Raw genomic sequence first — 27,402 nt, 5'->3', positions numbered from 1 at the left:
TTGGATGGTTTATTGAAAATAACAGTATTACCATAACATTAAAAAAATTCTTCGAATGTGCTAAGTAATCACTGCTATCCATGCTGCATGTGAATTATGGGATAAATTTTGGAAGTTATCACCAATTGCAATGACTACTAGGTCTCTCTCTCTGAGGGAGGACTCTATGCATGAACAATAACCCCTAAACAAACTGAATAACCAGTAGTATGACAACACTTGAAAATTTGTTGTAAAATCAGTGCTATGCAAATTATTTGTTGTTACAATACAGATGACTTCATCATTAGAGCCAATATTTACTGTTCTTTATCAGGTACAAATAAAAAGCAGAATGTAAACAATACAACCACTCTTCTCTCCATCCTTTCCCTCCAGATTGCTACATAAACCACAGTACCAATGGCACAGTAACTAATTTATCTAACTGCATTAGTAATTTTATCATTATTTTTTTCAAAATATTAAGAGCTACGCTTTCTTATCCTCGGCCTTCATTTACTCTTTGGTTAATCAAGCTTGATTCAACATCACTCGGATTTTTAAAAGATGGGAAAAGAGAGTTCATTATTTTTTAAAGTGTCTTGATTTTTTGTAGTACTTAATGCTAGGAATGCAAGGCTAAATAATGTTAATCCTCTCAGACAAATTTGAAACCAGATACATTCAAACTTGGGAAAACTTATTCACCATTTTTTAACCAAGAACTTCCATTGTTTTCAATGGCAAAGAACAAATCAGCAAGATTGGTAACCAGTTTGGAGAAGCACTACTACCACCACACCAGCCCCTCACACCAGAGGAACCCCAAGGTTTCAAAAAGAGAAATCTGAGCTGATTTTGTATTCAGTATCATGGGCAATCACACTACATGTACAAGCTTGGGAGCTAAAACAGTTATAATAAAAATCCATTTTCCATTAAAAGAGGATTCTTATCCATAGATACTTCTACCTATTCTGCCTAAGAGACTTTTTGCAAGTGCCCTATTAGAAAGATTAAATGGGTGCTCCGGAAAATTCATCGAAGATGATTGGGCAATTATGCCCAATGCATGAAGGAACAAGCCCCAAAAGACAATTTCTAAAACTACACATAGTTAGATTTATATATAATTACATATAGTGATATGTAATCACTACATATAATTGAAAAAAAAAATAGAACCAGATATTAATCCATTGTAAAAGAGTTCAGCAAACTAAGGCAAATTAAAAGTGAAGGGCCTACTGCTTTTAAATTATGCTCACTTCCAAGTTTACCCAGAATATCTATTTCAAAGCAAGTGTTCTAACTCCTAATGACCTACCTGCCTTCATGAAGTGTACTTGCCTGGAACAATGACAGCTAAGTAATACTTTGGAACTTCTGCCTAGACTTGAAACTCAGTCTGAATTCTACTTGAAGAGAATTCTATATAAATTGCAACGTAGGCAACCACTAACTGGTATGACTGAATGTCGTTTCTTTTCCCTTTTTTTTTTTCTTTAATCTCTGATGCAGCCTTCTCTCTTGCATAGGAATGAAATAAAAAAGTACTTGAGTACTTCCAGAAAACCAGGTTTCAACAATGTAGAGGCAGAGATACCCATGACTTTTTTCATAGTTTGCCCTGCATTTTCAATAGCTTTCAATGGTATTTAATTTTATTTCTAATAAATATAATTTACAATATAGTATAAAAAATTGACTTTAAAATTTCTTGCAATTATGGAAAAGGCACTTACTCAACAAAAGCACTCAGTAAAACTCCTCCATTGTTTACTGCTTTTTTAACAGCAATTTTTAGGTATTTCTGGTCAGAAAGGGATCATTCTGCAACCTAATCAACTGGAAGGATACAGGACACAAAACATCCCTTGGTAATTTCAATATTTGAGTCCAATACCTAAAAATCAGTCTGTAAAACAGTTGCAAACACTAGATATAATCCTCCTCTGTATCATTCTTAATGGCATTATCTGTCTATTAAAATGCAGTATTTTAAGGTATCATATTTTAAACCCAAAGACTTCCTATTCTGAAGAGTTTAGTAAAGATATAATCAGAAATAGCCAATGTTCTCTATTAATGTAGGCATATTCACAGAGACTATAGACCACCTGGGAAAAAAATCATGTCTAACAAACATCTAAAAATTAGTTAGGTTTTTTATTAAGAGGGTACCTCAGTACAGCTGTTATTCAGGCATTTGGAAAGGACGTACCTTTATCTCCTGTCTTTATTATGGGGTTTTACTCAAAAAAAGCTAATTCCTCTACAAACTGACATGAAAATTAAAGGCCCCCTGTAATGCCTGATAGAAGAGCATCCTAAGCCCTGCTTTAAATACAGTGGCAAGCATGGCCAGGGATTAACACCCCAGCCCCTCTAAGAACCACTGGCACTGCTCCTTCTGTAGAGCAGGGAACAGAGTACTTTGGCTCTTCTAGCAGTCTTGATGCACACAGGAAGGAATCTCCTTTTACTTTTGATTACCAGTAGACACGTTCTTAGCTTACTGTATAGTCTATGTGTGATTCACTGTCTTTCCAGTCTAATAATTAATGCATATTCTACTATAACTGATTATGCAATCAGAGATGGCCTCAGGTCATATAGTAGTAATACAAACTGTTATTAGTAAGAAATTTGAAAAAGACTTGTTATGTAAACACTTAAGAACAAATCTAAGTAGTATTCTAAAATGGGCAATTCATCACTGCACTTTTGCCTCCCACCTCCAGCAGGCTACCTCAGCTATCAACACTACCTTAAAACACTGGATGCAAAGATGATAAAATACAGTAACTTCACTTATAAGCAATCTTGCTTCATTTCATATTAGGGACGAGAACACAAAGCTAATAGGGAGAAGAAGGTGATGTTATCATTTTATGATTCCATGATTATCATTATTACTTGGTGATAGTAACACAGTAGCACTTCAAGGCTAAAATGCACCTAAGATTTTCCAACACAATAATTTTTCATTAGAAATGCCAGTGCATTAAAGCTTAAGTGTTTTATAAGAAGCAATTGGTTTTGGCCAGTTTCCAGTTAATACAGGAGTTTTCTTCCCAGGTTGCTGTCAGCTTTCTTAACAGGCTCCACCAGAGTCTGCATTTGTGTGGTCCAAGCTCTTAAATACAGTTCCCCAGGCAAACTGTTGTGAACCTAGGAACAGACTTTCCCTATGCGTATGGTCCCAAACTGACAACGTGGTTCAACCATGTCCAGCCAGAAGACAGGATCCAGAAAGAGCAGCACGAAACACCCAAAGCCATTTTCTCAGAAGAATCACCTGTTCAAGTTCAGGAAGACAGAAAAATATTCCAATTTTCTGCTTTCCTTTGTCTCACAGGAAATTTCAGTAGCTAATTTTCCTCCATTGTCACCAAAAATCTTTGGAAATCTTTTTCCTATGTAATGGAGATTCCGCATTTCAGTCAGTTAACTGCAAACCAGCTTCACAACAAAACACTAGTATGACACTTTCTACAGAAATGCTTGGCCAAAACCTGAAAACTTCATTAGGGTTTTACATTGAAAAAAGACGTTTGAGATGATCTGTTCTCACGCAAGTATTCCAGGCAAACCTGATCCAACTTTTCCATTTTAAACAGGCTTGATGCTTCTGAAACAAAATACAATGCTATTTATACCAGAAACAAGACAAGTATGAACCAGGCACTAAGACACCACATCCGTGTAAAGTCTAACTTACCCTAAACCCAGGTAAAGCTGTAAGTGGAAAGCCTTCAGGAAATGCCAATATATGGAAGCAACACTGCCCCAATCTGGGTTGACAAGACCACACTTTAGGGGATATTACTACAAGGTAGAGAGAATTTGTGTAGCAGAAAGAAAGGACAGCTTGAGGATCTTCCTTAAGCAAGAAATGTAAAAGAAGGATTTTTAGAAGGAGATTGGAAGTAACAGAAAGACAGATGATAATGTGCCAAAGACATGGTAAAAGAGTAAACCAAAATTATCAACACAGAAATAGCAAAATCAAAAGAGAAATATATAGGAAAGTAAAACTGCCAGAAAATTTTTCTGTAAAGGAGCAACAATTTAAAAATTACAGAAAAAAACCACCTTCCAGCAAATCTTAACATAAAAAAAATTTACAAAAGTCTCCAAACACATAATGTTATCCTAAAATCTGCTCCATCTTGCTTTATTTTATTAGCTTGCATAAAATGGCAATATATTTTCAATCTTCTGAAGTTCTGACATCTCATATTGTCAACAGGGCTGTAGCACCAGTTTGCTTGCAGAGTGGCAGCCATTATGCCCCCTTAAAATCTGAAAGCAAATGTGTGTCTAAATAGGGGGTAGAGGAGTATTTATTTTTATTTCTTCCAATTGGGTGAAAGTGAGGCTTTTCTCCAGGAAGATGTGTCCTTAGTCACCATGAGAGTACCAGAAAGGGTACCTGAACACAAAGGTATGGTGAAGAAGGGAGACAGGTTGGCAGCTTCAAAATGTTTTAAAGAATAAGAAAAAAAATACAGCTTGTTCAGGTGATACCAGAAGATTAAATGCAGGCAAATGTTTAACAATGGAGAGAGAATGTAAGGAGAGGCACTTCAAAGTAGAAACAGAGAAAATTATGCAGAAAAAAAAGTATCAGGAAAAGTTGTAGACCAGAAAAGACCAAGAAGAAAAATCAGGAACCCTGCCAAGAGAGAAAACTGTTAACTAAATTGATCTTGAACCTATTCCAAAGGCACAGAAGAATGGATGACGTAGAGTCATTACCGAAGAACAAGAAGAGATATATGTTCATCTTTTACCCCTGCTCTTCCAAATTCCAATAGCCTCCAAAGTATGCTTGACTTTTTTAAACTCCAACATTTCTCACAGTTCTTCTATTCCCATCCCAGCCACAAGCAAAAAATATTGAAACAAATAAATCCAAGAAAACGCAAAAAATTCAAACTTACACATTTAATCTTAATCACTGTTCCTCTGGTCAGCTTTTTCCTTTTTTTTTTTTTAAGTGACATTTTAAAAAATACCAAACATTAGTTCAGCGTCACAGTACAATCCCAACAATATTTTGAGGGGTATTATTTCTGTATGTGCTGTTTTAATAGGAAATGGATAGCAAGAAAGATAAAATCACTTAGGTAGAGCATCAAAGATCCCTTTGGTACCTTCTCTGCCTAAAGCTATCTGCATTTTCTTTACAATTCAGATTCTCAATCTTTAAAAGCGTGTACCAAAGCAAGCTGAATATTTTCTGGCACTGTCAGTATGCGGCTGCATCACAGAGAAGAGAATGCCTGTCTTCCTTTATCATCCCTCCTCACTCATTCCTCAACTGCAGGCTGATTGTTATGGCATTCTCCAAGATTAAGAACAACCTGATTATTTAGTTAGAAGACAATGTTGCATGAATCAGAATTTCCCAAATTGTGTGTTGCCTAAACTGAAAAGAGCATCTCCATAACGGTTTATTGTTGAAAGGTATATGCATTAATTTTATCTTGTGGGTTCTTAGCCGTATGCCCCTTCTCTAATTCAGGCGCTACAATTATTTACTATGGGGTTGCTTTTTTTAATACAGAAATTGAAGTTTCAGAGGACTGAGGTGTCTAAAATTGCAAATAGTAGATATCATGACCTGTGCCCTTGGTAGAAGTGACTATGGACTGCAGTGAAAAGATAAGAGGAAAAGGGAAACATCTGTTTAAAAGGAGCAGAAGTATTTTGTTAACCAAAGGATCTACCAACCAAGTCACAGTCTCTGAGTCTAGACCCACACAAACTGAGTAACACAAAAAAACAGTTTAAAGAGAAAAGAAAACTAAAACAGCCAGATAGGGACAAGGATATTAGAAATGGTAGAAGTTCAGAGGCATTCACATTTATTAAGGTTTCAGTCCCCTTCCAGTTCTCAGAGCAGACATTTGCAAAATTGAGCTTTCTTACCCATTTCAAAGTAAGTGTGGTCTTCCCACAAATACTTTTGTCTCATTTAGTGGAAGCAAAATATTTATATTAGTCTTTCAACCTGAATTGTTATTTTATTGACAAATACCATTTTTTCAAAAGAGAAGTGTTCATGTCTCGGGTGTTTTAAACCAGTGCCTTCTGTTTACACTGCATACTATCACACTGTTCCCCTGTAGTTGCATGCTTGGAAGGAAGAGGTCAAGGATGATCCCAATCTCATTTCAATCAAGTGCTATTGTATAACATGAAATAACATGAGACTTGCAAGTGTGGACTCAGTCAAGAGTTCTGAACAAGATACAATTAATAAATTAAATTGAATGTACTTCACATGTTTTAAAGTCCATAAGAACAACAGTGCAACATCCTGTCAAACAGACCAACCACTGAAACATAAACAGTGACCAAAGAGAAGGATGAGTCTTACATTTTACTGGAATAAGAAGTTGGGCTTTACAGATGACCCTTGCCTCATACAGATACAATTGCTCAACGAAAGAAGTGAAAACTTGTATTCTAATTCAGTGTGGAGAGAACCTTTTCTGTACAAAGAAGAAACAAAAATCTTGAGGAGAAAACTAAACCTGGATGGATTCTATGAGTTTTCAGTGTGAAGAGAAAACTGCAAATGATAATACTTTCCACCAAAAAGGAATGAAGACAACTTAAAATCTAATGATCAGCTTCGAGGAAAACTTCTATGTAAGAAGGTCCCAGTTCTTCAATAGAAGTTTCTAAGTATCTTTTAAAAACAAAAATGCAACCAAAGGCATAATATATGTATAAAACCTGAAAACATGACTGCTAGGTTATCAGAAAACTGCAAGTTCAATGAATGAGAGAATGCAGAACAGGATGAGAAGAAACTTTCCTATGCAATCTTAAATCACTTAAATACAATTTACTCATTTCTTCAGTTAAGGTATTTTACAAACAGGTTGTAATTGTGCTATCCTCTTAGCATATCATGTAGCTCACAGAGTCCTAAATGGAGCAGGGAAAAAATTCTGACAGACTTTAGAAGCGAGGGAAAGGAAACTTCCCAGAAATTAGGAGCAGAACAATGCTTGCCACAATGCATGCCAGTCCACTGACTGAAAACAAGCCTGGAAGCAAGGAAGCTTCTGCTTTTGAGTTTCTTATATATTTAAGTATTTTATTATTATTTTTCACATGCTATATTGCTTTGATCAAATATGAAAGTCTAATACCAGAAAGACTTCTTATGTTTCTGCGAATTTGACTCATGCTTAAGTCTGAAGTAGGTTAACTACTAATATAGAAAAGATAAATAACAGCAGGCTACTCTAATATAGACTGCTAACATGCAGTACATGACACTATCTACAGCACTGGCTAATGCACGCTTTAAGACTGGAGAGTGCATATTTCAATATACTGAACTATATTACTTTACATTTCTACTGCAGCAATGGCCAAGGAACAAGTAGTTCCTATTCTGTACTGCACTACACCCATATTATATAATTTGACAAACCTTCTCTTCAGTTTGTATTTCTCAGGAATATTCTCCCAGCCAAAATTCTGACAGCCTAGCAAAATAATTACTGAGAACATGAATATTCCAAGGCTGGAATGACACAGATATAACCATATTAGGAGCAAATGATAATAAAACAACACTGAGAATATCCACCAACTGATGGAGCAGCAACTATGAGGAGAAAGAAGAAATGAATAGACTGAACAAAACTTCCCAGTGAAACACCCAATCATCTTATGAATACAAAAATTTAGCCCATGAAACCGTTTCCTATTGATGAAATAGTCGTACGCTGCCAATTATATGTGGCACTCCCTCATTTTATGTTAGAGAAGTTGTTGCATAGGTTTCCAGCTTCCTCATCTGCCAGGACCAAAGTGTGTGTGCATGTGTGTGTGCATGCACATTTGTTATAAATCTTTTTATTGTCACTTCAAAAATGGAAAAAAATTTACCGTTGCAGAATCAAGAAGTAAAAAATTATGAAACATCACACACCCATGAGACATTTTTGTTTAATTTCCTCCCAGCAGGTTTCAACATACAATCTTTAATACAGTATGATTAAAATCTGATTTTCCAGCTTATTTGAAGTAGAAGATATACAAAGGAAAGCAGGAAATTCTGCATTTGCCACTTTCAGATTCTCAGCTGCCTGAATATGCAACTCATACAATAAATTTAATATTATATATACTCAAACAGTTTTCTGGAGGGACTAACTTTTAAAAGAGTGTCAAGAGTGACCATATGACACGAAATTGGATGCTCTGGAAAAACAGCATGGGTCACGAAGCTCTCAAAACAACTAAAATAGATGTGGGGAGAAGTAGATTTTTTTTCTATTTTTTCCAATTTCAAATAAGCCCTCTCCTCTCTTTGTGCAGTTACAAAAACCAGTATCACTAAAATTCAAAGAAATATTTTCAAGCATTTATTATATGTTTTATCACTTTTTCTTAGGTGATGAAACTGTGTATTTTCAAGCTCATGAGATAAGCATTCAGGGAAATACACAAAGTATTGACAACTGGAAAGTTTTATACTATAAAACTTAATTGCCAAAGCCCTCCTGTTCCACAAAAGTTAGTTAACGCAATAGCATCTTTCCATTTTGAGAAACAGGGTACTTGATGTCAAGATATTAAAACCATCTCAGAACTAATAGCACAGATTTAGTATTAAAAAGAAGATCTAAGTCTCAGGGTAAATCTTCCTTTGAAAGCATTTATTGATCTTTCCTTCACAGCACTGTTCACCATTTCTGTAAAGCAATACATTTGAGAATGGTGATGTAAGCAATGAATAAGTCACAATGACAAGTGGGTAATAAATAATGACTGACAGAGTTTCAGAGAACACAGGACTGGTCTCCAAAGGATAAGGCTAATCCTGAAGGTGGCCAAAAGGGTTGCTATAGCACAAAACCACCCAAATTACTGGAAATCTGTAATGGTCTAAAGAGAGTTAAGGCATATGAAAGAAAAAAAAATACTGGACAAACTGTAGCAGAATGAAACATGATTATATGAACAAGAAAGTTTAATAAATTAATCCCAGTAATTATAAATCATCAGTAACTAGCTTTGTAAAATCACAAACATTGTAATTTAAACTCAGGTTCTACAAAATATTATATATCTATACAGATTAATCCTGATACATTGGCTAGGGAACAAAGAAGTTGGAAAAAGCCAAGACAACAAAGCCAGTTAGTTTAATCTACCGGCTGGATGACATATTCTGTAATAAACTGTGCCGTCATGAAATACAATGGTATCACTGTTCTAGATACCAAAAGTACACCACAAAGAAAAAAAAAGGCCAGAATCCATCTACTTATCAAGTCACTGTATAAAAAAACCCAACTGAACAAAAGAAAAAAAAAGGGGAGTTGTAGATAATATACAACACAGCAAAGCAAAATGCCTAAGGAATGTAGAACAAACAGCTCTGTAAGACAGTATTTCAAAGGATAAGTGTTAATTTCTTTTCAGTCCCTAACTCCTTGGTATCTACTGGCACTTCACAGTAATTTTATCTGTATTTCTGAAGGATATTATCTATATTTCTGGTAGCTATAAAAACAGGCCATCAAGTAACCAAGTAAAGCCTAAATACTAATGTCTTCCTTTAAAAATATTATGTCATCTAAGATTCTCTCTCATATGATCAAGTTCGAGAGAAAAAAAGAATGTCTTAAGAAAGTAAAATTTTAAAAAGTCTTTAAAAAATACCCTAAAAAAAGGAAGTCTTAAAACTTAAATATAACCATAAAGGCATAATAATAAGACCTAGGGTCATTAAAAAGAGTCTCATAAATGTCTCCAGCAAGGAAAGTCAGTATTTCTTTTGCTATGTCAAATAATGTTCCATTTTAGATTGAAGCAGTTGTTTTTCCTCATGTAACTAGTGTTATTGTGTAGGCAACTGTTAACCAAGTAAATTGGAATATATATTTATTATTTTATGTATAAAATATATACCCAACATTCAGTTTTCACATTTTTTGCTATTTTAGAGTTAAATACTAAAAATGAAAATTAAGACAATCATCAGAAATACTCTTAACTACTCTGCATCACCTTAGATTTTGTGAAAGAACATTTGAAATTAATTTAATGATCTTTTCAAGCAAGTTATTTGAAAACAACTACTTTCAACTGTAGATTTTCCTTAAACACATACTCTCTTTCATGAAAGACTTCAGACACAGATCACATAATCCAACTAAATGAAAAGAAGCTTCGTACTTCAGGGGTAAAGTCATTGACATTTTAAGTAAAAACATAAAAGTATGTGGACTAAACATGGTATTTCCTATGAGCATCTGCAGTAGCTGCTCTGTTACTTCTTTGCCCAGTTTTGCTAAGTTATGCCAGTTCTCAGTAGACAGAAAAGCTGAAATTCATTGCCTCCAACATTGTAATCTATATTCATCACTATTTTAATTATGCTGAATCTTAACTGGCAAGTATAATTGCAACAAAATACACCTTATTCATTTTTCCAAATGAACAACATCTTATCTATCTCAAAGGTTACAGTTTAAAATTAAAACCTTCTATCACTGCTAACCAGATCACACTTGTAACAAATCACAAAATTATGTTTTAATTAAAATATTATTTTAATGAAGAATTCCTTTTCTAAGCAAAATTCCCACTGATCTGTAAGACACATTTATTTTAAAAGAGTAAACTGTGATGAAGTTCCATTAAAAATATTAAAATGTTCTCCAAAGTACCTATTTACTTTAAAGTAGAAATTTATACCACCTTTTTTTCCTAATACTCATTTCTACCCTTCCTTCATGAAGTAAACTTTAAAGATCACTTTAAAAATTGTAACAATCCATGGTTTGGCTATACTGTTTAAAAAAAAAAAAAAAAAAATACTTGTTTTACCATAAAAACCCTCTGATGAATCAAGAGGCTCATTAAAAAAAATTACTTCCACCCTGCCCCAATATTTAAGATTAACAATAATTATGCAACTGGTGCAAGAATTAAGCTTGATTTAAATTTTCTGTTAAATTTAGAGTGAAAGAAAGTAATTTTAACCAAATTATCTTTATCGTAAAATTATTTGACCACATTACTTTTCTGCCCGTAGAATAATAGTTGCTTTACCCAAATAACATGGGTGAGCTTTCTACTTCTGTCATTTCATTTTATTACTGGATACAATATAGTAAATATTAAGTATGTGGTATTTTCTGGATTAGTCAGTGCACATTACACCATAATAGTTGCCTCCTCCAGTAACATTTCAGTATAAAAAAATCTCATGGTAAAAAGTTGACATATGACTAGAGGATAGTGATTACCCATAAAATAGAAAAAAATTAAAGCTTCTACACAGTGAACTTCTGAAGCATCTCACCTCCTAATTTAATATTAAATTAGTCCTCCTCACCATTTATTACCATATCTCAAATATTGCAAGTGGTTTGTGATGTATTATTTACTCCACCAAAATTCTTATCACTTGTTACGCAGAAAGAAATGGTCTTCAAAAGCAGAAAGCTGGTGCATTTATCCATCTACTGTTCCAAAGGAACTAAGGCACATGGTCAGTCACGTGCTTTACACAAATCATTAGAGATACAGGAATGTTTTGAATAGCCATCTATGGTTACATCATTAACTATAATTTACTGCAATGACTGATGAATTTCATCTCATGGAAGTGCATTAAGAGTGTGTTCTACATGTACATTAACACTCCCCATCATAAAGTAAGCCATTTAACTTTTCACAGGGTGACTTTTATGATGCTGTTACAGAAGCAACTAATTGTAGTTAAAGCATTTATTTTTTAAAAGGTCATTCTTTTTTATTGTAGTTTATAATATTTAAATGGCAGCTCATGAGTGTGAATGTGCACATATGTGAATGCAGGGAACATGTGTGTTCAATACTGAACCTGTCCAACAAGTTCTGTAGAAAACACAGACTAAAGAGTTATTTGCATATTAAGCTACAATGAGTTAAATGAGAAATCTAAATTGTAAATGAGTTTTGGAGACAAATCAATGCTAATGAATAACAATTACTTCAGTCGCTGTGTGAATTAAAATAACATCATTAATAAAGCTTAGGTGCTCTGCTGGCAAGCATGTCTTCAGTCCCTGGCAGATCATGTAAGATCTAAATTAGGAGAAGCAGCAAGCACAAAGGAACTAAGTTTAAAATTATTTTGTTTTGAAGGTCCACTTCAAACAAAAGCTTCAGGAAAGCCTAGAAAACTCAGAAAATCCCGTCCAGTCATTTTAACGACTGCCTTGAATGAATGCCTGATAAAATTTTAGATTTGCACTACATAATGACAGGAGATCTTATAAACCTAAAAGATGACTCAGAACAGCCTCTTTTGTTCCCTTTCTTGCATATGAAACAGTCAGGGAAAAATCAAAATCTTTCCTTAAGAAAAAAGGGGCTTTTCTTTGAGCTAAAAATAAGTCTAAACATCCTGTTCTTCACCTAAAGGCTCAAAAGCAGCTGCAGGTAGTAACCATGTAGCGAGAAACTACAGAGGGCACTGTTGTATCAGTTTTTAACAGTTACAATGGTGATAGGGCCCAAGTACGGAAGATTGTCAGGAAAATAAATAACTGACTAAAGAAAGAATCCAGAGTTAGGAGAGCATGCAAATGCACTAAACCTAAAACAATAATAAGGCAAAAACATTGAAGCTGTACTTCTGAAGGAAAATGGACTGAAAGAAAAGTTCATGTAACAGACTGTCAGGCTGATAGGAATACTGCAGTGCACACATTTGGCATTTTCCTTTGTAGTGTTTCTGTGGAAAAGGTAACTAACCATCGTCTGCCTTATCCTTTGCAAACAGCCACCTATTACTGGAATCCCACTCATAATCAATATGAAAATGAGTGATGAGTGTTATGGAATTCTTCCACAGGCAGAATTTATCAACAGAAAGAATATCTTCACACTATACAGTCCTTTCACAGTGTAAAAGGCCAGTTCCGTTTTATTCCTTTTCATGACACTTACAAATCAATCATTTCTATTTTGAAAGCAGTAACACTGGTATAACATAAACCAAATTAAATCCCACCCTTTCCAGAAGAACTACCTTTAAATACAACGCTCAAAACCAGCAAGTGTCCAGCTGAAAATAATGTAACATTGAAATTGCTGTATATTTGACATTCATATGAAAGGGGAAAGTATGTTAAATAAGTCAGCGTAAATACCTCAGTAAATCTATGCAAAATGATTTTTACACAACAAATGGGCTTCAGAGATACAAGTATTTATGAAAACAAATTTGATAAATGTTTTACTGTTAATTTATATAGAAGTTTGCCTGTCTTTGATCTTATTTTATTAGAAATAACGCCAATTACATTTTTTAAGCACTAACACATTTTGAAATGTGTTTTAGCACTTCCTAATGAGAATTACAAACAATATAAAACAGCCAGCTACCTAAGTACAGAATAATTAATGGGTTTTGTATTTTTCATTTTTATATTATAAAAGCATTAAGATGCCAACTAAGAAACAGAAGTACTGAAGTAAGATATGGATAGTATCAAACATTTAATGAAACTTTAGAGAAGAAAGGTGCTACTTTTTTTCCACATTGTGGTAGCCAAACCCACAAGCAGCATATTTTGCAGTACCACAGCAAAAAAACCCAGGACTTTTATGAACACTGACTCAAACTCACATTTAAAGAGTACTATATGGAAGGTAATCTGAAATTACATTAGACAACGATTTCATAATAAACCAAAGAATAAATGTTAACAGAAAAGATGCTCAAGCAAATGAAACATACCAGAAAATTGTCTAAAGCTATGTGAATGAATGAACAAAACAAACAAAATCAAAACCACAGACGGTGCCTGTGGATACTCATTCACATCCACATCCATAAGAACTGTGATGGTAACTGTGAAAGAATTGTGTCTCTAAGCATGCAAAGACAGATGTACTACGTGAAAGGAAACTGCCACAGAAAAGGAAAATCTAATGTTTTTTAGAAATTGCAAAACCAGACAACACAAATATATTGACTAAGCAAGACCCCAGTTCCCTGCCAGACACTGAAACCTAGAATTCCTAAGTGATTTAAGAAATTTTTTCAAGGAACTTACTAATAAAAGATAAATTAAAACAAAAACTAATGTTCATGTCAGAAATGGGTTTCATCCACGTTTTGCCACTTCTGCCTTCCAAACAGACCCTGTATGTGCAATGCTAAGTGGAAAAATTTGCTAAATTTTAAATTCACATATATTGTCTTTAGCCTAATTCTGTTCCTAAACCAGAATTATTTTAAAACTGCTTAACGTTCTACCAGTCTAGTAATCTCTTCATTAGCATTGTTTCTAGCAGTCTAGACTAAAACAAAGTTTCATCTTATTGTTTCCAGCTGTTGATAAAAATTTCACTAGTATTACTTTTATACACTTTTTTAATTGTATATGATTGCAGGCAGACAGGCAATTTGCATACATGTAAAAAAACCTAACAGTCTGTTAGATACACAGTATTGATAAAAAAATGCATAAATGTATATTAACCTACTGTATATACTCTATGACACTAGGCTAAAACAGGTGAAGTTCTCAAGCTATAAAACATGTTTGTTCCATGTAAAACTTAACTGCATTTGAAGACAGAAATTTGCAGTGCATTCCTAGAGACATGCAATTGGATCCAAAATGGAGCTTCTTCGGAGACTGTTGCATCTATGCAGACCACTTAAATACAATTCAAATGATGAAAAAAGTTTTGATAATGTTTACAGAATTGACTTAAACATCTTAATTCATTTTTCCATTTAACTACAATAATGAATGCCAAAATGTTACTAGATAACTCTCTAAATATTCAAGATATTTAACGAGATATTTAAGGCTCCTTTCTGCCTATGCAATAGAACACATTAAAACCAATTTTACTACCGTAATTTATTCAAAGCTTGATTATGAGCAATAGCTACAAGAAGAGATACAGCATTGTTGATTCATATACAAGCATTTCACTTAACTGCATTGGATAATAGCTGTGCTCCTGAAGGAGTATAAAAGCAAAGTGATTAGAAGTCATTACTGTTAATTAGCATTCACTTTACAGTTATAGGGATGAACCTTTTCTGTGCTGAACAAATGGAAAGCTTTTATCTGAAAGTCCATCAAACCTGGTCAAGGTAAAATAAATAAAATGTCAGTGACAAGTAAGTTGAATTCAAAACAACAATAACAGAAAAGGCAAAACAAAATCTAAGGATGTATCATCATCCAATTAGTGAGATTTGGTTTTTAAACAGGAAAAGGTCTGAAGGGAATGAGTAAAACTGGAAACTCATACTTCACATTCTGCAATCTCACTGATAAAAGGAGGAAATGTGTGTTTATCAAACTTGCTGTGAGTGCACGGTTCATTTGGCGTCCTGTAAACAATGCCTGGCTGCCCATTCCCAAATGTATGTGAGAATCTTGCAACGCAGAACATCATATTCAGCAGGCAAGGTCACACTAGAGATGCCCTGGAAATGGGAAATTAGGAAAACCTGGCAATCAGAGGTTTCAAGCTGACCAGAACAAGCCCTCAGGGTTGCTTACCATCTTTCACCACCAGCCTGACTGTCTCTGCTTATTCAATATTAACACAGGACAGGCAGTGAGTGAAAACAACTCCACGCACCTAACAGGGAGAAATAAGCGACTTTTTTGTTTACATAAAGCTCAACATTTCTCACAGTAAGAAACTACCTCAAAGATACTGCTGAAGATCCCCTTCTGAAAAGAAAAAAAAACAAAAACCCAATGAAAAAACTCCCTGACCCTGCCTGAACAGTTCAGATGAGACACACAGAACTCCAGGCATCCTGTTGATTAAAAAATTTCCTTGTTCCCATCTCATTTTGAAATTCATACAAAACCCATCCCCCAAAAACTCAACAAACCTTGTGTTTTGAATGAAACAACACATATAATTAATTTTACACTGCTTAAAACACTGCCAACTATGCAATTACTTCTTACCCTCTTCCCTTCATTCACACTTTTATTCACTGCTAATGACAATGGTCATCCCCGAGGTGAAGAAAGCTATGGAATACCAATCCAGAATTAATTAAAAGAAAAAACAACAAGTTGATTAAAAATGTAATCATTTAACACGATGAGGGCAAAGGGACAATCCAAATCCTTGCAGATAAAAATTTACTCATTATAAAAGGTGGAGGAACTAAGCATATGAAAAAACACAGCAAATATCTTCTCTCTCAAAAAAAAAAATCTTATTTTATCAAGAAGCACAGTTATTTATTTCTTGTCAGTGTAGGCAACCATTTCATACAATTTCTAAAAGTTCCCATTTAACTTCCACATCTAAAAACAAAAGGAGCTGTGCTAGGAGATATGCTCTCCAAATGTTCATCAAATCTACATGACGAGTAAAGGACCCAGTCAAAAACTTCCATTTCCCTCTTCCGGTTTCCCTCAACTGGGCATTGAAGATTTTTTACAATTTTTTTTCAATACTCATGGTGTAATTTCACTTGCCATATAAAAATTCTGTATTTCAACTGTTGAATTACATATAAAGGTAATCTATTAATATATCAAGGGCATGGTATTCTTGATTTGCAATAATCACAATGTAGGCAGAAAAATTATGGAGGAGTGATTTATTTTGGAAATTCAGTATAAAGAAAAATATCTCTTGCTATAATTTAATCTTTCTCCAAAATGTTGAGAAATACAACTCTGAGAAATTAATCTATATATCTACAGATAATTCAAAACATAATATGGAAAATACCAGATTTTCTTCAATGAAAACATGTGAAATTACTACAACAAAACTCTTTTGCACACTTCTGAACTCTCTGAATTCCCTGTGAGAGGGGGAAGCTACCTACTTTGTATGAACTCACAAACTACAAAAGTAATTTGGTGAAGAGCATGCTGAGGACCTCAGATTACAGATTCTTCAAGTACATCAGGATTCTAAAACTAATAATTATTTGGCTACTTTAAGATTCCTAAGAAATTCTGCAAACCTTATTTGTATGAGTTAAGAGTACACTACTAGTCTTTATCATGTACATGCTACAACTGAAGCCACGTACACCAGACATCTAAAAACCAAGTGATTATTCCTATATACTTTACAGTTTCTTTTACACGCATCTTGTAACAGCAGACAATGAAGCAATGCTGTGATAGAATACTACATTACATTTATTCATGTATTTTTTGTGGTAGGAACACCTAAACCTTTGTCTGTACAAAAGCCACAGAAAGTCAGCAATCACATTGAATCTGAGAACTCTTTTCACCCGTTGGCCACAGCAGCTGAATTGTGGAGAAGGGTGAAAGACTGTTTCCTTAGCATGGAAGACTATTAGCAATATCAAGCAACTGAAAGCTTTATGTTCCTTGAGGGAATTAATCCCTATCTGAAGGCCACAGAATAACATTATATTTCACCCTTTCATCTCAAACACTGAAGAACTGTTTTCTGAAGAAATCTTAGGGTGTTTCACTGAGTATCAATAGGACCCAAGTTACTTCTATTCCACCTGAACCCACACAGCTCAAGTACTTTGTCTAAGATAAAATATCTTATGTAACAGTCAAAATGGCATTGTTACTGCAATTTTAACTCTCAGACGGGGATACTTTCTGTCTTCAGTGAACTTCAGACTGGGACCATTTAAAAAATCATGACCCTGTTTTAAAAAAGTAATTACTAAACACAGGAATCACACTGTATTATTAAGCTCTTTATTTCTGTAATGAAAAAATTGTTACTTATTCTTAGTGACTGACTGTTATAACATCCCTGTTCCAGAATGCAATGATATTTTAGAAAAGAAATCATCTTTCTCTCCCTTCCACATTACTGATAAAATAAAACAGTGCCATAAGCAAAGGCTATTATTCAAATGTTTCACACAACCAATATATCCAACATTAATATTTATTTTTCAGCTGATGATAAATGGATGATTTCATAATTAATATTTCTTCAGTCCTGAGAGCCAATATATAAATTTATTTCAAGTGAACTCCATTTTTTTGAAAGCTTGCCAGTTCTAAATCCACAAAGGGCACAACAAAAAGGACTCTGACAGAAACGACAAGTGGAAACTGAAAATCCACTAAAAATCCATTTGCATGATTTACAGTAAACATGAGGAAATATAAAAAAACTACACAAAGAATCCATTTTTTAAATAGTAATTTTTAAAAAATCAAGTAATTAAGCATGTCATTGAAAAATATGAAAAAAAAAACCAACCTAGAAGAAAAACATTTTTACCTAGTTCAAGAATTCTGCAAGTTACTTCAGCAATGGAAACTTACCAATCAAAGGCAAAGACTTATGGAGTAGAGGAGATAAGGCAAGAAATTTGAAAGAGGACAGAACTGTCTACTGAAAATAAAGTATCTTGCATTGATCTGTTTAGTCTGGAAGCTGCTACAGCCACTGCCCTGAACAAAAGTTTAGCCATAGTTCCATGAGATACAGAAAACAATCCAACATTCAACCCATCTAATACCACTTCTGTATGTGCTTGCATAAAACATCACTGTATTATTTGAACAAGATCATAATTACATCGAAAAAGAGAGAAAACAGTTAAATACTGCCTAAATTGAGATGTCGTAGGAAAGTTTCACAAAAATGCCTTTATGCTCCAGTCTTTCCTGCCACTAGAGGAAAAGAAATACAGTTTCCCACCACATTTCAAAGACAGCACCATTATAAAAACTCTGAAAGATAATTCAGGTAACTAAGAAACTCTAGTGCTTACAGGCTTGGCTAGGAAAATTTCCAATAGGGACAGGAACAAACAAGGATATCAGTATTCCTTATTCAGTAACATTGAGAGGAGATTAAATTATTCTTTAGAGTTCAGGATTTACACGTCTCTTGAAGTAAATATTCTACTATCAGGTGAACACTGCATAGTAAGATACATTTTGACATCATATAAGTACTCTGATATGTTTCACAATATATACTGAATACAGATCCTAAAACATGGCATTAGGCAACTAGAAAATAGATATAAATTTCCTTTATACCTATCAATCACCCGGGTTTGTGACAATAAAATTAATAGGTTTACAGTCACTGACAGTCAGCACCACTCACTGAGTCACATGAACTAGAAGAGGACTGTTGTCCTGGGTTTTCCAGAACTATGAGGGAATATTTCATTTTTTAGAAATCTTGTTCTCAAAATACTGTTTTTAAAAACATTGTATATGTCCAAATTCATACAGTTTTTTTAAGAAGTATTTTGTTTTAATTTTTTACTAAATAAGCACTTGCAATAGAAGCATTCTTTTACAAGGTAAAGTAAGGTACACCGTGTGATTTTGATTTGGACACACCTTTCCTGTAGTCTTGGCCCCAAACCATTTGACAGAAAAAAAGAGCTATGTTATTTGACCAGTGTTTTAAAATTACAATCACTCAAAGATGGTTTTGACAAGGCTTCCACACAATTCATCCCCTCCCTTCAGGAGAAGGCAAATGGACTTCTCTGTTTAAAACTATTAACGTCTGAGGAAAAAAGCTCCTAAAGAAAAATCCTCAGTGATTAAGACTTAAACAGTAAAGCTACTAAACAGCAGTTATTAAAAAATGTGAAAAAATATAACCAGGAAGCTTTCAAAGTTACTGCTAACACACAGAAGAAAAATGTTAGTTCTCTTCTTAAAACTAAAATACCACAGTTGCTGTAGTTTATTTCCCCTCATAATTTTGCAATTATTCATCAAAATACACAAGACATTTACTGAAATTTTTGTATCAGAATTTCATAGCTAGGTTTGACTGTAAAGACATCGTTGTACAAAGTCTAACATAAAGGCAGTATATTGTTAATATTTATGTCTTAAGATATCATATAGTGGAATTAATATTTCTATACAGGAAAGAAATAGTTATTTAGTTCCAGACAACATGATAACATCTCTTTCAGCTATAGTTATAATTACCATGTACAAACTTCCAAAGCAGAAGCTGTCAAGATTTAACACTAGCATTAATTTATGTAAGGGATCCATTCCTCCAAAGACAGCAAGAATCGTAAAGGAAGTATCATCTTAATTGCCACTAATTTGCCCATTTTTAATTAAATTGATCAGTAATTTATTACCTTACCCAGCAGCAGAAAGCTGTTAGTATGCAGCTTTAAGAGACAGCAGATACCAGTCCTTCTAATTTCTAATACTATCATGGTTCAAAAATAATTTAAAACTGCTGTATCATATTTCTTTCAATTCCTGTACTGCAGGATATGCACATTCCATTTAAAACCTCTGTGAAGCACTCTAGAGCATAATCATAGAATCATTTAGGTTGCAAAAGACCCTTGAAATCATCAATTCCAACCATTAACCTAATACTGCCAAGTCCACCACTAAACCCTAGGCACGCAGTCTACACAACTTTCAAATACCTCCAGAGACAGTGACTCAACCATTTCCCTGAGCAGCCTGTTCCAAAGCTTGATAAGCCTTTCAGCAAAGAAACGTTTCCTAATACCCAACGTAAACCTCCCCAGCACAACTCAAGGCTGTGCCACCTACATGCACTGTTCTCCTGTTCCGTAGTCTCATACTCCAACATAGGTGTATGATCTTGATTACTTTATAAGAACAGGATTTTCTTGCCAAAGTGTTTAGAAGATGCAACATTTGACTCCAAAATGGTTCAGGAAGCACACTGCATTCAAACCACATTCTTAGGTCTTATCTGCAATTTGATTTTTTTTTTTTTTAACGGAATACAAAATAGAGCCTGAAGTATTTAGGTTCACGAATCTCAATTCTCATTTTAATGAAGGAAAGCAAACTAGAAAATGTTCAATACCTGACTTGAAGGCTACAAACACCTTTACCTGAAGTTTCAGAAAGTAGCCTATACCAGTTTGATCAATAAAATTACATATTTACTTTCTTTAAAATAACAGTTACGATTTTCTGAACATTGTACTGGTTTTAGTACTGTACACTGCAGTAATCAACACAATTAGCTGGAATGAACATAGCGTATCACTCAAACATTGTGAAAAACCTCTAGAGCCAACGGGAGGTTTTCTATTTTTTTCAATGAGATCTGATTTAATATTGGTAGAAAATAAAGTACTATATGAAAGATTTTGAAAAAGAACAGAGAATAAATTTCAAGTGATTTAGAAGGTGGGCTCATCGTCTCCCTTTAATTGATTTTATAGCTAAAAAGGATTGATTGATATACATTATTGCTACTCTGTCATATATTAGAATATAATCACAGGGCTACCAGAATCTATCGTTGTAAAACATTCTGTAATACCTGGCAAATTATCTGGAACACACAAACAAATAACAGATTCTGGTTTACACATCATAAGTGTACTCAGATAGAGATGTCTAGACATTACTTTCCATACATTGATAAATGCACAAAATACAAAAGATTTCTCATTACAGTAATCAAGCGATACATTATTTCAAATGCAAAATAACCTAAATATTCTATTTATAGATGATAGCCACAATTACATTTTTTGTCGTACATGCCAAGCACAAGGTGTTTTTATTAAATAGGAAAAAGGTTTTGGCTTGAAATGAGGATAATAAGCGTGATTTACATCAGGGAAGAAGAATATAAGTTATGCTATATATTTACAGGGCAAGAAAGAAGAAAAGAATAGAAATAAAAGTGTTCCATTTCTTTCTTAAAGCTTTCCTTAAATACCTAAGTGGATCATTTACTTAAATTCCTAAATGAGCTAAGCAATATAATTATCCCCAACTATGTAATTATATTCAATCAGCATACCTTAACAAGTTTCATGAGCTGGTAAAGGTCTTCAACCTCATCTTCCTGGCATGCAGTATATACTCTGCCAGTATTTACACTGGTACCTTTTATAAAACCACGATAGAGTGGCAAATCCAATGCATCAGCATACAGGTCAATGGCATGGTGTCCTACTGTCTGATACATATAGCTGTCCAATTCATCAGTGTGCCCTGCCACAATTAAGAAATAACCATATTAGGTACATTGTTTCAACAATTACAGATAATCACAATACTACAAAGCACTGAGAAAATCTAAATGTTAATATTTTTCAGTTCACAAACAGATGTTTGGTGACAACACCACTATAAACATGGAAAGAAAAAAAATAGATTTCTCCACCCAACAGACGTATGGAGAGGAAGACATCTGTCACAAACATGCTGCCTATTTGCAAATTGTGGTGTCTTTTCTTCTTCCTGCTTCATCCAAAAAATCTCATATCGTTCCAATTCTGCTCCTATTTATATGGTAATTTTAATAGGAACACAGGTCAGAGGCACAAACACAGATGTATTTCAACATACTCAGAGCAAGAAATTTATAATGCACTGCAACACTGAGAATAAGGAATAGGTTGTCAAAATTTACAAAAACTTTACTGTTAGAATTGTTATCATGGTCATCATGAAAGGAGACTATCTCCGCTTAGGTAGAATAAAAGTAGACCACTGTAATGTTTGGACATTTTTTAATAAACAAAAAGCTATTTCCCTAACCAGGAGAAAAAAATGAACCAAATTTTCTCACAAGCAGTTTGTAGCTAGCAGATAAAGAAAAAACAGCTAAAATGCAGACATCACGAATTAGAATCACATCTCAAGCTATACAACAAACCATTTACATATAATTTTTTTAGATAATATTTCAAATGGATTGATAAAGTAATACAACATTATTGGTGAAATTTCCACTTTATTACAAGCTAACACAGTTCACTATTTTAATGCTAATTTGTAACACTGGTATTTCTCTGAATTTATATAGAGACACCACAAATTTCTGCTGTATACCTATGTAGCACATCTTGAAAAGAAAAAGGTCTGTAACATTGATCAAGGTAACTAACTTGTGATGTAAGAATTAGGTCATGTCACCTTTGATGCCACACAACAGATCCTGGTTCTGCACAAAAGAGGCAAATCCAAACCCCTAACCACAACTAACCAACCTAGACCAGAAGAGTCGATTTAAAAGAAAATTCAGTGATTTCAACATACATGAAAATGACAAGGTCTTTAACTGATATTCTGCTTAGAATACACAGTTTCTTTATTAATTGAGACTCTCCAGGCAACAGCGGTACAAGATAAAATAAAAAAAAATGGCATTGAATCCACTATTGCCTGAAGCACCTCAATTAACTTTCTATAAAATTTCCAACTACACACTTAAAGAGAGCATTTTATGATTTTAATGACAATATTCTTTCTACATTTCTGATGTGAATAAATTAGTTTGAAGACAACATATTTCAACAAGATTAGAGATTATTATGTCCTAGCTACCCAGAAAAGAAGTTGTTCCTATACTGTCCTAGCATTTGCCAGTTCTGCCCATGACTCATTTGTGATGGCAGCTCCCTTTTTCCTTCCCTTTCTGCATACCCTCCTACTATGCAGTTACCAAATATCATATTTAATTGCTTAACATATGCTGAACAGTGAACCTAGTTTAACATACTTTAACATTCTCCCCTACCAACTGGAAACAACTCACTTGCTTTTCAAGTCTCACTTCAATTTGTGCTTTATTCCGGCGTACAAGTACTTAGCTCACGCTCTCACCTCACCACTGACTACCTGAGTTTGCCCCATCCTTTTTCACAGAAATAAGGTGGAGCCTGTGAGGAACTGACCAAAAAATCAGTCCAACCGAAAAGGAAGGAAAAAAGCAGGGAAAATATGTGCATCAAGGTCAATACCAACCCACATCAGTTCCTCAATTCAGTTCACAGATGCTGGGTTAGAATAATGGAGAAAGACAAACAAAGATAAAAATGGATGAGCAGCAGCACAATGGTGCATTTTTGGCAGCTGGAATGGTTTACAGCATTTAGTTTAGCACCAGTTTAAAGCATTTCTAGAAGTACACTGCTAGTTTTGGTTGATGACATCATCTATTACCTTTTAGCATTTGTGCTACTGAACTCACACAATCCTGTTGTTTACCACCAGGATGTCTGTATTCTCATTTTCAAATTGTGTAAGCCTTTCTTTTATTGATCTTCTATTCTTGTGGGCCTTTTTTTCCCCTTTATGGAAAAATACATTTAATACCCTTCCATAGCATCTTCTTTTTTTCTACCTAAGTTTCCATATTGGCCTTCAATATGCAAAACTACATAAAAACATATAAACAAACTTAATTCAGGCACAGCTGTGTCTCCATTGTTTCTAATACATATTTTTTTAAATTTCCTGTAAGATATGTGGCTTTCATACCTGTATTTTCAGCAGGTCTTAAATTGGCTAGAGCAACAATCTGATGCCCAGCAGCAACACACTGCATCATATTATAACAACTGTCCTTCCCACCACTGTAAGAAAAAGAAAATAGTGGCAATTAAAAGTACAGATAAAAGTTTTATTCCGTTATACCTTTCGCCTAACTGTTCAAAAATTAGTGTTACTGGAGCTGGTTATAAAGTTTTGAAATGTGAAAACAGCTGTAGAATATTAATGGTAGAAAAAGAATGATTTCACCATACATTTACTATATATGTGTAGTGCCTGAATACAGTAACCATAAAGCCCATACATATTTGTATCTTACTATTCATCTGAGAGGTTACATGAAGAAGACACACTGACACTGGAATCTCTTCAAAGACTGTCTTCCACTCCAGACAAATTACTCTGTATTCATTACTAGTTAACTTGGATAAAAAAACCAAAATCTGCTCCAGCAAGTTGCCAGCATCAGTAATCCTTTTAAATTAGATCTGTCATGTAGAGGTGCTGCCTAGGGACACATTTTTGTAGCGGACTGGCAGTGTCAGGTTAATGGCTGGACTCAGTATCTTAAAGGTCTTCTCCAACCTTATTGACCTTATGTAAGGAATAATATTTCTCCTTCATGGGATACTTTGCTTAAACTTTCAACATTTTGAACATACTTCCCATTCTCAAAAACTTTAATTATTACAGGCAGTAGCTTCAGTTGACACTGCATTGTATGTATAAATTTTTTAATGCATTTAACTGCAAGTAAAAATGATTACTGCTAGCAAAAATATATAAAAGCAAAAATAACCATATTCTTGTCTGAGGCCAAGAGAAGATACTCCAACACAGAGGATACATTTAATTTTGACATTCATTCAAGATCTACCAGAACCTTTTCCACTATCAGTGAGGAAAAAATCCTGTTCTCGTGGCGTAACTGAAAAAGTATTTCTATGGATTTTAATCAAGAGAAAAAGAAACATCACATCTACAATAAAACTAAGAATTCTTAAAAGAATGCTTAAATGCTTAAAAGATCCACGTTCAAACTCACGGCCTTCAAAGTACAACTACAGGTGGAGATTCTGTGCAGCTTCCTTAAATGCCAAGGCACAAAAACCAGGTCAGGAACTGCAACAGAGATCTATACAAGCTCTGTAAAACTGCATTTTGTTTTAGAATCACCGAGACATGCACAGGAGAACAGATAGTACAAGCAGTCCTTGCTACAATAGATCAATGTGTTCCTTGTGATCACACTATTACTATTTCTACCTGAAAAGGAGTTGTAGCAAGGTGGGGGTTGGCCTCTTCTCCCTTGAAAACAAGTGAAGAAGGACAAGAGGAAATGGCCTCAAGCTGCACCAGGGATGTTCAAGTTGGACATCAGGAAGAATTCCTTCATGGGAAGGGTTGTCAAGCATTTGAATGGGCTGCCCAGGGAGGTGGTGCAGTTACCATCCCTGGAGATGTGCAAGAAATGACTGGACATGGAACTTGGTGCTATGGTCTGATTGACAAGTGGTGATCGCTCAAATGTTGGACTTGATAATCTTGGAGGTCTTTTCCAACCTAAATGATTCTGTAATTTTGAAACAAACTTCTTCTGAATTTCCAGCATTAAGATCCCCCTTTTATCTAGCCCTCTACTCAAGAGCTCGGAAGCGCCTTACAGGAATGTAACCCTTTAGCTATTCCTCTCAATTTCTGCTTTTATCCATGCTAAAATTCTGTATGCTGTCTTTAATTTGCTGTGTAAGTACAATCTAAAGTAGAAATAGTGTAAATAACATGGCATCCTTTTGTACTTAACAGATTTTCGTAAAGCAGTTGCTTCTGTTTCACTGCTAAAACAAAAGTAAATATAAATATAATAGATTCCTACTTTGAGGCTCCATCTCTACCTAACATCCTTCTCATGCACACCTGCAACTTTCTTCTAACCTATAACACAGACATACAAAAAAAATTTTAAAATCATACATTCATTAATTTTGGATACCATTCTTGTTAGCTTGAAAATCTATTCACTTCATAATGTGAACTTTCATGCTTAACAGTCATGAGACAAATATTCTTTTCTTTCTGAATGACTTTATGCTAAAAAATAAAAGTCTCCCACTAGTTCTGATTTTAACTATGAACACCACTTCAGAAAAGTAATTGTATGACAATAGATAATTGCCTAAGCTGTTCACAGCATTTCAATATTTTAAGAAATCAAAATCAAAAATTAAAATGCCACAAGAATAAATATTTTCAATTAATTTATGTGCATATATATACATAAAGATGTTTCAAGATGCAATTATGTCCATACTGCCTACATTGGACCACCAGTTAGTAGGTGGAAATTTGTACTTACTGAATCACATACTACTGTATTGTTATTTAGTCTCAGTATTATTTACCATAGCCCTAAAAACTAACAGTACCAAGAAACAAACAAAAAGGTGCCTACCTACATGACGTTCCAAACTAACTGTAAGACACAATATGGTTAAGACAAATGACACCAGACAGCCCATGCTATGGGAGGAAGGTGGACTCAGCACAGTCCACAGAAGACAGATGAAGGCAAGTACTGTGATAGCCTGGGGATCCCCCTCAATTGTCATCATAAAAAAAAACACAAGGCCTTTTTACAGAAAGCTCCAAAGTGAGGCCAGTTGGGGTTCTTTTTTGATAATGCTGCAAGTATGTTAACAGCAGGCTTATAGACAAAATACCAGAAGAAAATAACAGGATAATCATGAAGATATGAACCTATAAAAGACTTCTGAGCAAAATTACTTTCTATAGACAAGTATAACCATTTACAGTTAAAAAAAAATCTAGAAGAATTTTAAAGAGTTGAAAACCATCATATTTCAGGTTGAAGACTGGCTTTAAAATGTCTATGATTTAGCACAAAACACAATGCCGGGTTTACCCCATAAATACCACCTTAAAACAAGACTATCAACTTTTAGTGTGGCAAACATTCTAAAAGGAAAAAAAAACCAGGTTAAAGCAGTTTCATACATAATCCTGACCTTTGCAAAAGTAAGAAGCACTTTTCAAATACTTTTTTTCCCCTCTGATCTTTGGTTAGATCTGTTACAAAGACTTCAGACACTTTGATGTCTCTTTAAAACTCTTCTTA

At 34.2% G+C, this 27,402-nt stretch overlaps 1 protein-coding gene across 5 annotated transcripts in view; it reads right to left on the bottom strand.

The window, feature by feature from the left end:
• The window catches only part of DPH6 (diphthamine biosynthesis 6), a 224,693-nt gene extending 200,344 nt beyond the window's left edge, over positions 1 to 24,349 (bottom strand). For all 5 annotated transcript variants that reach the window (XR_001864418.1, XM_017741784.1, XM_017741782.1 and 2 more), the window contains exons 1-2: positions 24,255 to 24,349; positions 21,787 to 21,980 (exon numbers count right to left, since the gene is read on the bottom strand). Coding sequence is in view for 4 of the 5 variants with exons in the window: in XM_017741784.1 (XP_017597273.1) it covers positions 21,787 to 21,980; positions 24,255 to 24,324 (264 nt within the window). In the remaining variant the exon portion in view is untranslated. The remainder of the gene's footprint in view (positions 1 to 21,786; positions 21,981 to 24,254) is intronic.
• Between the last annotated feature and the right edge of the window lie 3,053 nt (positions 24,350 to 27,402).

This window comes from Corvus brachyrhynchos, unplaced genomic scaffold (genome assembly GCF_000691975.1).
Source record: "Corvus brachyrhynchos isolate BGI_N302 unplaced genomic scaffold, ASM69197v1 scaffold115, whole genome shotgun sequence".
Taxonomy (NCBI): Eukaryota; Metazoa; Chordata; class Aves; order Passeriformes; family Corvidae; genus Corvus; species Corvus brachyrhynchos.
Note: the sequence above shows the minus strand (reverse complement) of the source record. Positions and strands in the feature narration are given on the sequence as shown.